The sequence below is a fragment of the Toxorhynchites rutilus genome, chromosome 1 (assembly GCF_029784135.1).
Source record: "Toxorhynchites rutilus septentrionalis strain SRP chromosome 1, ASM2978413v1, whole genome shotgun sequence".
Taxonomy (NCBI): domain Eukaryota; kingdom Metazoa; phylum Arthropoda; class Insecta; order Diptera; family Culicidae; genus Toxorhynchites; species Toxorhynchites rutilus.
The window spans coordinates 40,142,396-40,158,853 of record NC_073744.1 but is presented as its reverse complement, the minus strand read 5'-3'; the positions used below and the strand labels follow the sequence as shown (position 1 = coordinate 40,158,853).

Genomic DNA, 16,458 nt, shown 5'->3' with positions numbered 1-16,458 from the left:
CAGGATAAGTCATTTCGTATCACGCAGCATTCTCTTGAAATTTTATTTTGCTCACGTCCTTTCGTACCTTAACTATTTTGTTATAGCTTGGGGTCGAGCATGCAAATCTCATTTGAGAAAACTTCAAACTCTCCAAAACAGATGCTTGAAAACTATATTCTAAAGACCAGTATTGTTGCCTACTCTGCAATTATACGAGGGTCACTATTTATATTTCGGGAATAGGAACAAAAACAAATAGTTAAGCTGCGAAAATATTTTTATTGTTTTTCAAAGTACTCGTCACGATGATCGATACACTTTTGCTTGCGCTTAAACCAATTTTCAAAGCATTTATTCCAATCGACACGAGCCTTTTTTTTGAGCGATTGTCAAATTATGTAGGATCCAACGTGAACATAATTTTCGCACAACTAAGTGTTCATGTAAAATCGCATATATGCTGGTGGAACTAATGCTTAGGGATGCCTCAATCTCACAATAGGTTACATGACGATCTTGTTTAATCATTTCGTGCACAGCATCGATGTTTTCTGGCACTACAGTCGATTTTGGACGACCTTCACGAAACTCGTCGGACAGCGAACTACGACCACGATTGAATTCACTATACCAGCGATACACAGTGGTTTTTGATGGAGCTTCATCGCCAAAAGTCAAATTAAGTTGATTGACGCACTCTTGTTGTGATAATCCACGTCGAAAGTCGTAAAAAATCATCGCACGAAAATGTTCACGATTCAGTTCCATTTTTTTGCCGAGACCAAACTTTCAACTAAATATAAAATAAACAAATAGCGTCCGTATGACAAAATGTTCTGAGTACGTATATCGTCAAAAATGTCAAACTTTACTATGGAATCGTCAGATGGACTCACATGACATCAGTGTTGCCAATTCCCGAAATATAAATAGTGACCCTCGTATGCAGACAGTTCCCATAACATTCTTCCAATAGTTAGCCTTTGCGAGATGCAATCAATTATGATTGTTCACGACACCCTTCATAACAATAACTCCCATCATTCTATTCAGATACCTTCCACTAGCCATAGTTATCCGACCAGAAATTCTAACAATTTAAGATTATTAAGAACACACACACAGTTTGGTCAAAAGAGGATTTCAATCGTTGGCCCAAAAAATTATAACGCATTGCCTACTGAACAGAAACGAATTAGTAATCGCAGCATATTCAAAATCAAACTTAAAAAATTTCTGAAGGAAAATCTACATGACATCCTTGGTTGAGTAACATTAATATGATCTACCAGAAACCTTAACTAGTTAACAACATAAATGTAAATGTAAATTTGTAATGATTCTATATGTTTTTTACCAGCGAGTCCCTTAAAGGGATTTTTTTCCCACTGGGACTTCACACCCATTTAAAATAAATGACTTTAGCTGTCACACATATATTTTTTAAATTTTTAGTTTTCTTTCTCAACTCATTTTAGACGTAGGATTACGTCTTTCGGGAACATATTGGGGTACAAATTGAAAACCGAAAATCGAGCACATCGTGAAAATTGTCCAATTTGAAACGTTTATTGCTCAGTCATTTCATGGTGGATTGATGAAAGTTTTGCGTCAATCGATTTCGGCACTCCATAACAATTTTTTATATTGAATAAAATAATATATGTCATGAAACTAACTATCGAACAATTGAAAAATCTCAACCCCTTTCCTAACGGAAATATCCACTTCTAATTGATCGAAATTGACGACACATGCGACGGTTCCCTAACAGAGACATCAAAACCAAGCTGCCTGGGGGAAATCGACATTGTAAATACATGAAAATAGGAGGAGCTTTTGTTCCCACCGAAATGTGTTCCCTAACAGAGACATCAAAACCAAGATTAATTCTAGCAAATATAAATTAAATTTGGAAATTTAATATATTGTATTGTATTGTGTATTGTGAAAAATTTAGCACAAGTGTAATTGTAAAATTGTATATGGTAGCAGTTGTGTGAAAAATGACTTGATATATGAAACGATTTATTTCTATTATCAAAAATGAAACCAAGGTGTGTTCCCGCTCGAGAACGGGTCGTTCGGTTTAAGCTGTCTGTTTTGTTGTGTTCATTTTCACCCAAGGAAAATTCATGCGGCGAGAAAAAATTGGAAAAGTGAAGAAATATTCGAAAAAGTTATTTCCTATATACTCTACATATAGTATTAGGTGTTGTTAGTCCAATTAAAATTCGCATTGGGTTGAATAAACATTCAGAAAGTAAAAAATATAAAACAAAATTACCTTTTCCATTTTAAATATGTTTTCTCTATATTAAAGTAACATGTTTTTACTTATGAGAAAAATTAATAATTGTGTTCGGTATTGGTAATTATCTCATATTACATTAGTGAGTTTTTTTTTCTTTATTTCATCCATACATAACACAGGAGGCATCTCGTCTAGGATCACAGAGGGCAGTATCTTTTATCTGATACGCACCATATAACGACTGTTTACCATCCTTCTGTCATCATCACTCGATAAACACTGGTGGAGTGAACAAATAATACCCAACAACCGAACAAAATTGCCTTTTCCAGGGCCACCAAATCATTATCAAAGAGTTTAACGATGTAATTCTTCAAACATATCTAAAATAAACAGATAGCCTAACAGAATCCTACGTCAACTATGCGGTCGTGTCTCGGACACAACCCTCCTGTGACTTTTTTTATTAGTTTTTTTTCCTGCACAGTTCGAGCTGAGATAGTTGCGTCCACTACCAGGGGGCTCATTCGAGCTCTTTGGTGTGGGGGATAGCGGAGAGTGAAAAAAAACATGAGTTCAGAAGAAAAACTGCTATCAAGGATTCCTTAACCGACCACTTTCGGAGCCTTTTGTATGAATTCTCAATCCACTCCATGATCTTACAATAGCTTTCTGCTGATAGTACCTATATGGCACCAAGCTTCGATCTGGAAGAGTACTTGTACTTGATTTTATCGAGAGAAAACTGCTCCGGAACACGGAGCTCCCGGTCTTATAAATATCTCTAGCACGGGACTTTGAATGAAAATTTATGATGAAGTGATCTCTGAGACCAAGGAATCAAAGTCATAACCAACAAAACACAAAGCTGAATGCAATCCAAAATGTGCTGCATGTCGAAACGTGCAAAGACAAAACCAAATAGGACCATGAAGTGGAGTCGATGAAACGACAAATGCTGGGGTATACTTCCGGCTCTGCACTAACGGACTGTAAATGGGATGAATAGAAAAATGGAATCCCCTAATTCACGTGGCGAGTATCAACGATTATTTTGAATAAGCGTCTCGATATTGTCATCATTACGGCGCGACCTTTTTGGACAACCCAACACAGTATATCAATTTGTCTTGTCACAGATTCGTCGCGTAAACCTCATAAGTAACCAAAAAACTAGCAACCATTCCGAATCCCATACAGTTTTAACATGCAATCTACATTTTGGCGTAGTGGGTTTCCTAGCTTTTCCTCCCGCTCTCTTTTCGTCACGAACACGTACCGAAAGTTAATGTTGATCAGCAGTGCTTTCTAGTCTATCTCGCTCTCACCACCCAAAACACCCAATATCGAACACAACTCTCCCCCAAAGGACCCATGCTCAGACTCATATATGAATAAAGCGTCGCCACATTTCATACAACACTCTCAAAACCATTCATTATCCATCCAACCCTAACTACCGACACAATGAGTACACATACATTCGCGACGGTGCACTTCGCAATTCTTCGGACTTTTTGCCATGAGCCACATACAAGAACATCCATACATTTGCTAGCGAATGCATACAGAGTCTATTGACTGCTTCAGCGAAAAGCCGGCACCGCTTCACCTTTTCGAGCTTTTGCCCACCATCCTTTCCCGTCGTTCAGCTCATTATGCTCCAACGACAATGACCGAATGGGGATGGAAATTTTAGAATCCTTAATGAGTGGCACCAACGAGAGTGACAACGAAGACGAGGGCTTACCATACTTTCCCATTGACAGGGAAAAGAGTCGCACTATGTGATGTAGGGTTTTCGTTCCTCTCGATTTAACTCGCTTATAAACCAAATTAGAGTGAAGATTGGGGTGATATATCGGTTTTCGCAGGCGAGTTTAAACTGTGGTGTGCGGTCGTAATTGGTATGTTTGGCAGAACCGAGGAAATGATGAACATCAAATAGGCTGTCACTGATTTTTTCACAAACCACAGTTGTCTCGGTATGATAGGAACGTGAATCAAATCAATACAGGATATCAGAAACGAAATAAAAATTTAACTACTTTTTGAAAGATATTGGATTGGGAAATAAGTTCATAGCGTTTTTATATTTAATTTATTTTACAACGATTTGTTTGCTATCGATAGAACTCTTTCTGCTCTACCAAACTATGTTAATCGTATTTTTGAGTTATTTAACTTTTAATTAGTTTTAAAGTTAAGCAATGGAATACCCAGGAGACAAAAAAAACATATTCGACACCTGCTCTTCTTTGCTTTTTATCGAGGTCAAAAAGCTGCAGAAACAGCCCCGGACACTTGCGACGTGTATAGAGAAGGTCTACAGCAAAAAAAAAAATGGTTTGCAAAGTTCAAAAATGGCGACTTCGACGTCGATGACACACCTCTTCTAAATTTTGATGAAGAACGTCTCAAATCATTTTTGAAGGAGAACGGTCGCCAAACCAGTCGTGAATTGGCGGGAAAAATGAACTGCGAAGAATATATAATTGATTAACTTACTGGTATAATTATCGTTTTTTGTTCAAATAAAAGCTACGCTACGACCTTATACCCCTACTCAATAACCTCGCTGTAGTGGTGAAGCAGCACAGCGCATATACTATCTTTGTATCGGTGTAAGCTTGAACTATGAAAATCACAACGCTCTGTACTTGAAATGGTGCTGATATCAATGTTTCGAAACCGACAATGCACAATGTGCTCAAACATGACCGGGGGTGCCAAACTAGAAAGACACATAAGCTCAGCGAGTTCCGGAAACTTCGACGAAAAAACAGTTTGTAAGGCAACTCTCCTACTATCACGACACGGTGGACAGGACTATGACATGTGCTGGACAAGAATTCGTATGAGAATATGTTGAACACGGTGTACATTCTAATGTAGACCGAATCAGTTAGGCCGAGGACATAGTAAACGCGGCGCAGTGCGATGCGATGCGGAGCGATGAGTTGGAGCTCATCTCGTGCTATGACATTCAGATCGCGCGTTTTTTGATGTTTCATTCCACTCCATGCCACACGTAAACAACCCAGCACAAGGATGCCAGTTATGATATCAAATCTTCATTCTGTAAAAAGTTTAATTGTGAGATATTTTATTCAGTAATAAATTGTTTTTTTTTTCAAAAAAGCTCCAACCGAAAATCTAAGTGGAAAGTACAGCAAATGAAACATTTTTCTCAGTGGCATTTGGTTACTTTTTCTCTCGGTTGTAAAGATTTTATAAATAAATCGTCTGGCAACCATCACTTGCGTTCACTCGCGGCAAAACACTCCACAAACAGTTTCGCCGCATTGAAATTCGCATCGTGTTTACTATGGCTGATGTCACATTAGGCGGATTCCGCGAGTAAAACCGCAGCGGAGCATCTACAGTGTATTATGAATGAGTCATGTCACACAGAACGGGGCGATTTTGGAAGCGATTTCAAATCCGCGGCGGAGGCTCGATGAGATGAAGCTCCGCGGCGGTTTTCATTGCGGAGTGTGTATGAGTGTTCGTGTATTATGCATCAATATTGTCAAACGCACACACTTGAACTCTACTGTCATTTTCCAACAACAAATAACACGATCCCGTAATTTACTCGCAGGAGTATAATAGTATAATAGAGTATCGATTTTCAAGAAATAAATGATTCGGTAAGTCTATATAACTCAATCAATTTAATATTACGTTTATTGTTGACTATTTTTTGTTCCAGCATCTCAGCCGTGGCCACGCAACACTCAAAAACAAAACCAGGGGTGGCATTGCGTATTTCGAAACGAGTAACTCGAACTCAAATCGAATTGGTTTTAGTATTATGTATCTTTTTCAAGTTAATATTTTCAGTGTACTAGGTTTAGAGCAAAATTTGTCTCGTTGAGGAATGTAAAATTTTTGGGTTCGTAAACAAAGCTAAGTCAAAGTGGTCGAAACGAACAAAAATTACTCGTTTCGAAATGCGCAATGTCACCCCTGGGCTTGCAATTTTCGGAAATAAGAAATGAAATTGATTTTTTTCATGTTCCTTTCACTCCAGCCAGAACCATTTTCGAATGATTCATTTTAGAGTATCAGAATGAGGTGAAATCGGTATTCGACTAGAAAGTCCAAACCGATATAGTGGTTCTCAGATTTTCGCCAAAAGTGGTAGTTTTGTTCTTTATCGCAAATTATTAAACCCGTATTTTTTATTTTTTTGTTAGGGTGACCATTTCCATTTTATTATACATTTTGCGCATTTTTGCCAAAAATTCATTTTTTTTCAAAAATTCATAACTTTCGAATCACAGGACCAATTCAGATGTTCCACATATTAAATTGAAGCCAATTAGTTGGTCTTTTTTGGCAAAAAATACTGCAGTTGCAGAAAATTTGAATCACACAAACAGATTTGTTTTCGTCATCAACATTGATGATTGTTACCCGTTAAATAAAGTCACGTGGACTCACATTCTGAAATTATGTTTATTTATTTAGTCGTCAATCTATGTAGACTAATACATTCTTAATACTACTTAATACTACTTACTTGAAACTAAAGAAAGTTAGCTGGATGATTAATACATTTCATTTAATTTAAAGGCCGTAGTTAACAAATCACAGAATCGAAACATTTATTTATTAAAATATTTATTTCGTCAAACCAGCGTAGACTATATATGTTGCTTTTATAATGACGGTGAACTTAACTATATCTCATACTATTCAAATAGTCTTTAAGCATTGGCCTTGACATGGTTACATCAATTATTTCACAATTATTTCATTTTATTGTCAGCATTACTAAAAGTCGATTTTCAAGTGTTTGTTTTCAATTAACAGAAAAAACACCCAGGAAAGTCGTAAGAAATTTAAAATTTGTTTTTAGGGAATAACAATAAATGCTTGGTTTTTATTTTTTAAAGAATGTAAATGTTGGCCCGAAGCCTAAAGCCCGGCGGGGAAGCCCAACATTGAGTTACTTTTTCGAACATATCAGCTGGTATCTAACCGATAAAACGTATGATGTTGTTTTTGAGCAAGTGATCCGACATACCTCCACAAAAAGTAGTCCTAGATCGTACGATCTAGACGACCAATTCATTGGTCCAAAACAGAAGATGAATAGCTCACCAAATTCGTTGAGCAATAGATCCATCGTTTCGTGCGCTATGTAACATGTGGTACCGTCTTGTTGAAACCAGATGCTCATGTATTTTGGGCAATAAAAAGTTGGAAATAATTGCACCACCATTGCGATCACCCAGAGGTGGGATGCTCTCATCTTCATCTTCAAAAAAGTACGGGACCAAAAATTCCTCTGGACCACAAACCGCACCAAACATTTTTCAGGATGCATTGGCAGCTCCTGTACAGTTCATGGCTGCTCATTGGTTTTGGACAATTTTAATTATCAACGTATCCGTTCAATCAAAAATATGCTTCATTGCTAAAGACAATTCTTCAATAAAAAAGCACACATTATTTTATTAAATTTAATTTAAAAAAATGACCTATAAGCGTTGTTCATTTGTTAGTGTTTGGTTGAAATGGCAATGAAAACTACACAACTTTAATTTTGACACATGGAACGAATCACGTGTGATCTGTCAAAAACTATGCGCTGAAACACCAGATAACAAAACACCCCCTACTTATAAGACTTTTTGATGCATAGATTTTGATACTCACAGTAACTTCTGGATTTGTCCATGTCATGTTATAATGTAATAGTCTTAATCACACCCCCTTTTTTTCTTTTTTCGACATCGGTGCAGCTTGAAACAACTTCACGCTGCAGAAATGCGATATGATAATGTATAAATAGTAGCCTTTCTCATTTGCAATAAATCGTTTCAACTTTAACCGTTATGCACTCAGCTAGCAACATCTGTGAAAGTAAAGATGGAAATTATATGCTGACTCATCCGGGCGAGGACTATCTATTTATTCAACAGATCTTAATTTGGAATAAAACCCCACGCTCCATCGCTATTCTATACATTGTCCGGTCGTTTTCCCGTAGACACAATAAATTACCTCATGAAAACCTGTTCATCAGCCATATGTCAGCAGCACCTCTTTTGGGGCCGCCACAACCAGAGCGAGCAAAAACGACGGTGCGGCGCCTTTCATTCATGTTTCTCCCCTATGTGCACTAAAACATAATTAAGCAGAACAAACACCCTCCGCATCATCACCCCTCCGTATGAATGTGTACCACGAGAAGGCGCGAGTCAATGTTGCGATCCCCTACTCCGTCCAACCACTCTCAGGCAAGATAGCCTCTACATCAAAATTAAACGTGCGCTGGGTTCGGCAGCTGGGACATATAAAGCCCACTAGGTCGACCGTTTTTGGCCGTTTAGTACACACGCGTCCGAACCATTCAGTTCTCTCTTGGTGCAGTGTTCTCAAAGAGAAGGAATCTAAACTCAAAACAGTCATACCTTAGGCAATATGCAAGGACTACGTATCTTAGTTACCATTGTTAGCCTCGCTGTGGTCAATGGTTTCCCGGATGGGGCTCCCGCCGATACTTGCGTGAAAACTCGTTTCAATCAACCAAACCATGGTGCCGCGAGAACTCAGGATTTAGGCACTAGCCCCTACCGCGTAACTGCAAGCGGCAGTCACTATGGGCCGGGTACACAGATTCAGGTGGATATCAGTGGTCACGATGTGTTCCGTGGGTTCTTCCTGCAGGCCCGGGATGCCCAATCGAATGAGTGGATCGGCGAGTGGATCGAGTCGCCTAACACCAAAACTATCCCGGAGTGTTCGGGCATTACGCATGCCGACAACAAGGATAAAGAACGAGCATCGTTTATCTGGAATGCGCCGAAGGGCCACCAAGGACAAGTGTACTTCACGTGAGTGATTTTCCCACAGACCTAACCCCAATTGTGCGCCCATTCACTTTTGTTTCCCCTGATTACGCGAGACTCCTAACGTATAATTTAGTGTAATTTTGATCTACTTTTCGATTACAAAATTGTATCCCTCGCGTGCCACGATGTGGAAATCCGTCGCGACCGTTTCTAGAATGTCTGTCTGCCTTCTATCGATCGGATGCGTGAGAAGGTAAACCGATAGAAGAGAGAGAAGAAAAAAAAACAAATAACCGGTCTGGGACCTCCAAATGCGATTTTGCAGTGCCCCCAAGTGCGGTGTCCTAGAAATCGAATAGTGCCGTTGGCGACGCTTCGAAGAAAAGAGTTTATCCACGCCTTAGTGCCGCTCGTTCACTTAATCATCTCGGTATTTAAGATGGAAACGTGCGCATTTTACAGTTGATCATGCTGTCGACAAGCACGCTAGTTAGTCGATTAACAGGCGAAAGTGACTTATGTGCCTTTTGAATGTTATCGTGGGTTGTGTATTTTACAAATTTTGAGAGCAATATTTCGAATAATTGGTTAGTTTTTGGATTCAATACTGTTTTCTGATATCTGATGCAATTTCATTTCGTGATCTTAATATCCGTGATCATTACTGAATGAATTGGCACTCTTTGTAGATTCGTATAATGGCCAACATCCGGAATTTAAATATTTTAGAGTTCGATATTGTGAATAATAACATTTTCGAAGATTTTAAGAAAGCTAGCTGAGTTCGATCGTCACCAAGAAGCACGAAACACAGCGGTTGAAGATTTAAATTTCTATTTGAGGCATATTCTGCTGTTAAATTTGATAAAATGTTTCTTTAAAAAATGGCTCTTACGCTTCAGGTTTGCTCAGGAATACTCGATGGGATGCAGCTGGGGGACGGAGGGCGGGTTCGCCGACTTGGGTACCATTTTCTCTAACGATCGCTTCGAATAGTGGTCCGACGCCAGATCCGGCCAGAACACCGCGTCTTCGTCCTTATGGTATTTCTTGATGAACGACGCAACTTTTGGCAGGCACTTCGTACTATAAATTTCTCCGTACACGGCCAGTCCGGAGCTAAAGAAGAACGGCTTTGACATCCCCTTCTCGCTGATTATCAGCCACAGCAGCACCTTCTTCGGGAACTTAGTGTGTGAAATAAACTTCACTTCGGAGCTCACTTTTTCGTGGGTGAAGTAAAATACGAGGTGACCTGCCAGGCGTTGCCATCCAAGGTGAGATAGGTCTCGTCGTCCATCACCACCGCCACGTCGAGATTTGCCTGGAAAATCGACTTGACCATATTATTCAGCCGCTGCCGCTGCGTCATTGGCTGCAGCTCCTAGACCAGTGGTCAAGACTTCCGCTGCCTGACATGTATGTCCATGGTCACCAGGTACTTTTTCACTGTTTGACCGGTTGCATCGACCTCCCGGCCAAGCGCACGCAACGATGTAGCCACTTTTCCCTCGATCTTCCTCTTCAGCATCTTTTGGAGCTTCTTGTCGCTCAGGGTCGTCGGCCGCCCTGAACCGGGCTTTCTTTCGATGCTCTGATTATTGCCCAATAGTGCCAAGATGTTGTAAATGCCGGAACTGGCGTATCCGGTGTCCACAAAGTGCCGCACGATGTCCATTTTCGGCGCGGCGGGGTTCTTTGAACGCGCACTCTTCTGAACAGAGTAGCTTCACTGTTTTCGCCATCACGGTTAGAGTACGACTGATAGAACTGTCAAATTTGTTCTGCTGACTCACGGGTAACTATGATTGATGAAGCATGGGTAGTTTCGTCAGTGCGTGTGAAAGTAAACCCATGAAAAATCGGCAATGTTTGTGCATTTTTTAATGCAAACGTTAGAACGAGTATTTTCTACATTTGGCGATGTCTTTGTTCACGAAAGCAAATAATTCTTCAAAGCATGCTCAATATCCTATATTTATTTTAATGTTAAGTTTGATTTTTAGAGTTCCAACACGTTCTGAAAGCAAGGAACATCAGCAACTCTTTTTGCAACGGCCAATTTGCTAATTGTGTCTGCCTGAAAGAGAAAAAGGCTTTTTTTATTTGAAAATAAAATGTCAAATTCTCCGATCCGGATTAAAAAAATTTTACTCCCTTTGACCCTAGCTTGCTTTTAACAATCCTTGTTTCTTCTACATTTTAATTCCATAGATCCTCTCTGAGAATCATATGCATCAAACTTTTAGACATTTGCTATAATTTCCTCATCTTTTCAATGCACAGAATACATAACGCCGACTCACTCGGAACAATTGGACACTTCCGCAAATGTCACACGGTTTGCACTTCTGCGAGTGCAATTTTAAATTTCGCTTTCGCATGACTTTTATGCCTGCTGTGGAACGTAAACAAATGGATTCGCGTAAGCCAGGGATTCTCAAATTGGTCAATATCGACCCCATGAGGTACCCCACGGGAAATATAAATGATAAAATAACGGTCGTTCTTTATTAAAGAACGGTAGCTAGCCACACGAACTGATTGCGAACGAACTGTTTGCGAGTGAACTGTTCGAGAGTAAACTATTGGGGAACGAACTTATCCCGAACGTGCTGATTGCGAACGAATGAGTGCAGCTGAACTGGATAGACACGTAGATCGCGCTGGGCGGAATGAATAAATACACGCTAAATACACGAGAACGCTTGTTAAAAAAGACAAACAAATGTAACGATATTGTCATTTACAAGCAAAATACATGAATCGCAGAGCTTATTTTGTTACTCAATTTTGAGTTCAAAATTAAATTAAATTTTCGTAGTTTTAACCCTTTATAAGGCCGTGCGAACTATATTGCCACCAACGAAAAATATTTCTTTCACTGCACTTGGAATATTATTTTAATAGTTCACTTAACTAAAAACTTTTAAATGTATCTGGCAATACTCCAATTTTTGAGCTGATTTTTGAGTGTACGATATTTATTGGAAATCATTTTTATCTTACAAAACCACAACTTCAAAGCGCTGGCAGAAAATTCTGTTTGAAATCGTTGAAAATATAAGTTGATAAGTTTTTCACGGTAACTGTTCTGTTTAATTAAAAATCTACTGTTTAAGATCATGCAGTTTTTTCAATAAAATATATGGTGTATTTGATGAAAAGTTAAAATTTTTAATTTTTCTTTGTAACTCTATAAAAAAAAACATTTTTTTTCACTACACTAGAAATATTGAATTGCGCATAACCAAAGGCGCAATTATGTTAATTTACAAGGCAGCGGCAAACAGTGTTTTTGGGATTAATGGGTAGTGGCAACAATGTTGCCACCAATTTTTTCAACTGTTTCAAAAGTTTTTTTATCAATGATAAAGATATGTTATTCTTCATGTGAGGATTATGTTCTCTGAAGCTGGAGTCGATTCGTGGCCTACACTGAGAGAAATAATTAGTAAATATAACGAATTTTTTGGTAAATACTACCAATCTATAGTCATTTTCGACCGTACTAATAAACACATATGTCAAGCAGAACCATGATTCGGAAGCACAATATCGGCTACATTTTCTCGCCGAAAATGCACGTATCAGAATTATATCCTTATTATACCTCCGTATTGCCTTATGGGAACAATGAAAATGGTTAATACGCGCTTTTCTCACCAATTTTCAGATATAACAATATCCAAGCTTACTAATGTTATCGAGTAAAATATACTAATCTCTGGTAGGGACGCGGGTTTGTTGACAATATGTACAAAATATTTGTACATTCTACTAATTTTGCATTACCAAATGTATTTAGTAGTTTTCGACCGAGGATTTTTCTACGGGTAGTTTCAACGACCTTATAAAGGATTAAAGGCAAAGCTGTATATTTTAAATTTGATGTATTTTTTAAAATAACGCGTCATTTCATATACTTTCTTTTTGTCAGAAAAATTCTGGAGGAAGTGGGGACGATTCATGAATTAGGTAAACATAAAATCTTCTAGTAGGAAAACAAGTTAGAATTTTTTTTTGCGTTGCTTTCAATCCGTTCTATGGCCTATTGCGAAGTTGTTAGTAGATTTTTTTCTGGTAGAACCAGAGCTCTTCCATGGAACCTATATTTAGCTCTAACAAAAATATGAAAAATTGCACATATACATATAACATTGTCGGCTGATAAACATATTTTCACATACATTTTGCGACTTTTAAAGAAGAAGCACCTCTTATGTCCCTCGTGATTTCAGAAATATAAATTTCATACAATTCAAAAAATGTCCAACGATATCAATGCTAGGATATGAATAGCTGTCTTTGTATGTTAGGTCAGCTAACATCCTATGTTGTTCTTGATACCGATATTGATACCGCTGAACGAAAGAGCGTAAGAAGACCGTTGATCAAAGTGGACTGTTTTGCCCATCTCTAGTATAACTGCCTCACAGAAACGAGCGTTATTTCTATTATAATTTAGTTTTTGTGAGGTCAATGTAATGGGGGCGAAGTCCCCATTTAACGAGGATAAGGAATCAAGACGGCACAAGCCGCCAAGGTGATGCGATCTGAGTCGACCACCAACCCGCCGTCGGAAGTGGCAGTCTCTCGCATGCAAACCTGTGTTCCAAACCTAGGATACGATCCCTTATCAAGGTCCGAGCGAACTTTAGCGAGCGTCGGACGGCATACGTTCGCCTGATGCATTGCGTTTGCCCGGTTTGTTTTTGTTTTAAAATATGTGATTCATTGTAATTCAAAACTATCGCACGATCTATAGAAATTTTCACAATTTTTGTATATTTTTTTTGTATTTTGGTTTGGACATTTAGCGCGCAAATTCATATCTCGTATACTCGCGCACGGTATCACAAACCGTCTCATATCCATGATGTTTTCCCGCGTCAGGAGATTTCTAGCCTATTTGTTACCTTGCACTTTTTTTGAGCGGTTGTTTCTGTTGCAGTCGTTTTCCGGTGCGATTTTTTCCGTGAATCATTTAGAAGTACAGACGAATATGACCACGAAAACATATGGTGTTCACAAAACCATATGCAGTGTTTTGCCTCTAATCGGACATCTAGCTAATTGGACAGATCTGTAATGCGACACGAATAATTGGACAGTTGATCCTTTAATTGGTCATTTTTGTAAACATCCTTTGAGCAAGTTTCTACAACACGATTTTTAGGAATGCTTTCAACCCTTTTACAAGATTATATATTTTGCATACTTTTCTAATGCCTATTTGTTAGATTTTCAATTATTTTCCTGTTTTAACTTATTTTTCACATTGTGTTGTGTTTGTTGATATGTCCAATTACAGATCACAATCGCCTCTAATGCGACACTGAGTGGTGCCTCGGTATGTTCAATTATAGGCAAATCACTGTATATGAAAATACTAACGAAAAAGAACATAATTTAAATTAACACGTCAGAGCAACATGGACCCTAAACTGATTGATAATAATTGAAAGTGAAGCATGTGTTCTCGAACGAGTTTAGGAATATGGAATATGAAACATGTGATATTGTGTACATATCGACCTCTTGTTCAATGCACAAACGCCATATGCGCAGACACTGCTTTAAATAGGCCAGTAAACCAGTTTACAATCGACACAAGCGATCCAGTTGTGAACAACCCGTCGTTTATCTTTTTCATATATTCATGCTTTAGTATCATTTATTTCAAAACTTTAAACCTCTCTGAAAAGATGATTCATCACCGTTGAAGATCAACGTTAACGATCCACCTCATCAATCGTGAGAATTGCTCACCCCACTTACCTTCAACGTTCACTCCAAGCTCACTTCTAACCTAGTCTTTCACTTTTTTTCTATTTCAGGGGCACAATCGTGAAAAATTATGGCACCTTCTGGGCAAATTTGATTGCCGAAGCACCAGCCGCTGCAGCACCCCATTATGGATGAGCCCGAGGCTTCGGAATGAGTCAAAGGTTTAACAAAAATGTATATAAATTCGAGCTCCCCGAGCTTAGGTGGATTGACGTGTAAATAAATTACTTTTTAAGAAATAACATGGTTCTTTGATTTTGTGCTGTTATAATACTTTTCTTAGGGTTTTTTTATACAAACACCATAATAATATACGGATCAGGACAATGTACTTGCCACAGAGGTGCTTAGACTTTGCTAGATCGTGTTTGAAATGGTCGATGTTAAGTCAGAGTGGACCAAGTCGCAAAATTAGAAGTTTCGAGTTATTGATCACATTAGGTTGAACATTTCGTAAGCTACATTACACATTTGTCAGATTTGGAAAATCACGCGTACAGCAGCAATAATAAGGGTGGGGGTGCAAACCGACTCTTCCGTCCCGGGTGCGACAGTGACACTTCCTTCCTGGGTGCTAATGTTTCTATTTTTCTAGAGTCAGGGGTGCAAATCAACTCTTCCGCCCCGAGTGCGAAAGCTTCACTTGACGCCACTGATTCCACTTCACGAATGTAATCTAATTATGAGAGACGTTATACGAAGTGATAGAATTAAAGGGAGACTTTTTTTTCCAAAATATTAGGCTGTCAAAAAAGTCCTGCGGTATTTCCGCGAGGAACAAGTCATCGAACAAAACGGCGCATATTTGACTTAAAACAGATGATTGTAACTACTTTTATGAACAAATGAAGGAAATATCATTAAACGTTGACATCGGCGTTTCTGAGGAACAGGTATAGATGAAGCAGAAGATCAGGATCGCGGCTTCCTAAGATACCCCGGACGGGGATAACCGATTGTCTGCCTAGTACCCTCAATGCTCTGGAAAGCTGAGAGCGGGCAGCATGGAACCGGATACACGACCAGACAACATGCTCGATGTCGTGGTAGCCATCGCCACAATCACAAAGATTGTTTGCTGCGAGCCCAATGCGATAAAGATGCGCGTTTAGGTTGTAGTGATTGGACATAAGCCGAGATATCACGCGAATGAAATCACGACCTACATTCAACCCTTGAACCATGCACTCCTCGAGACCTTAGGGATAATCGTGTGTAACCAACGACCGAACTCATCTTCACTCCACATGCGCTGCCAACTTACGAACGTGTGCTGACGAGGAATGTGGAAAAATTCATTATAAGCAATTTGCCTTTCAAATAGTGTGCCTTCTGATGAACCCACCTTAGCTAGCGAGTCCGCTTTCTCATTCCCCGGAATCGAGCAATGAAAGGGAACCCATGCTAAGGTAATCTTGAATAATTTTTCGACCAAAACACTCAATAGATGGCTTATTCTCGTTAGGAAATAAGATGAGCGTTTATCAACTTTCATTGAGCGGATTGTCTCTATTGAGCTGAGACTGTCTGAAAAAAAAATAATGGTCGATGGGCAATGTTTCAATGATCCCTAGTGCTTAGTATTCAATACCCAGCTTGAGGGCCCACGTGAACAGATTGTTC

General features: G+C 38.9%; 1 protein-coding gene across 2 annotated transcripts; it reads left to right on the top strand.

The window, feature by feature from the left end:
- Positions 1-8,598: 8,598 nt before the first annotated feature.
- Positions 8,599-15,043, top strand: LOC129763157 (putative defense protein 3). 2 transcript variants are annotated; one of them, XM_055761964.1, is made up of 3 exons: positions 8,599-9,087; positions 14,360-14,398; positions 14,886-14,970. In XM_055761964.1, exons 1-2 carry the CDS (start codon positions 8,675-8,677, stop codon positions 14,385-14,387), a joined length of 441 nt encoding a protein of 146 aa, XP_055617939.1. In that variant the 5' UTR covers positions 8,599-8,674; the 3' UTR covers positions 14,388-14,398; positions 14,886-14,970. The 2 variants fall into 2 exon arrangements, with proteins under 2 accessions (XP_055617939.1, XP_055617938.1); XM_055761963.1 differs by lacking the exon at positions 14,360-14,398 and having other exon boundaries at positions 14,886-15,043.
- Positions 15,044-16,458: the final 1,415 nt, after the last annotated feature.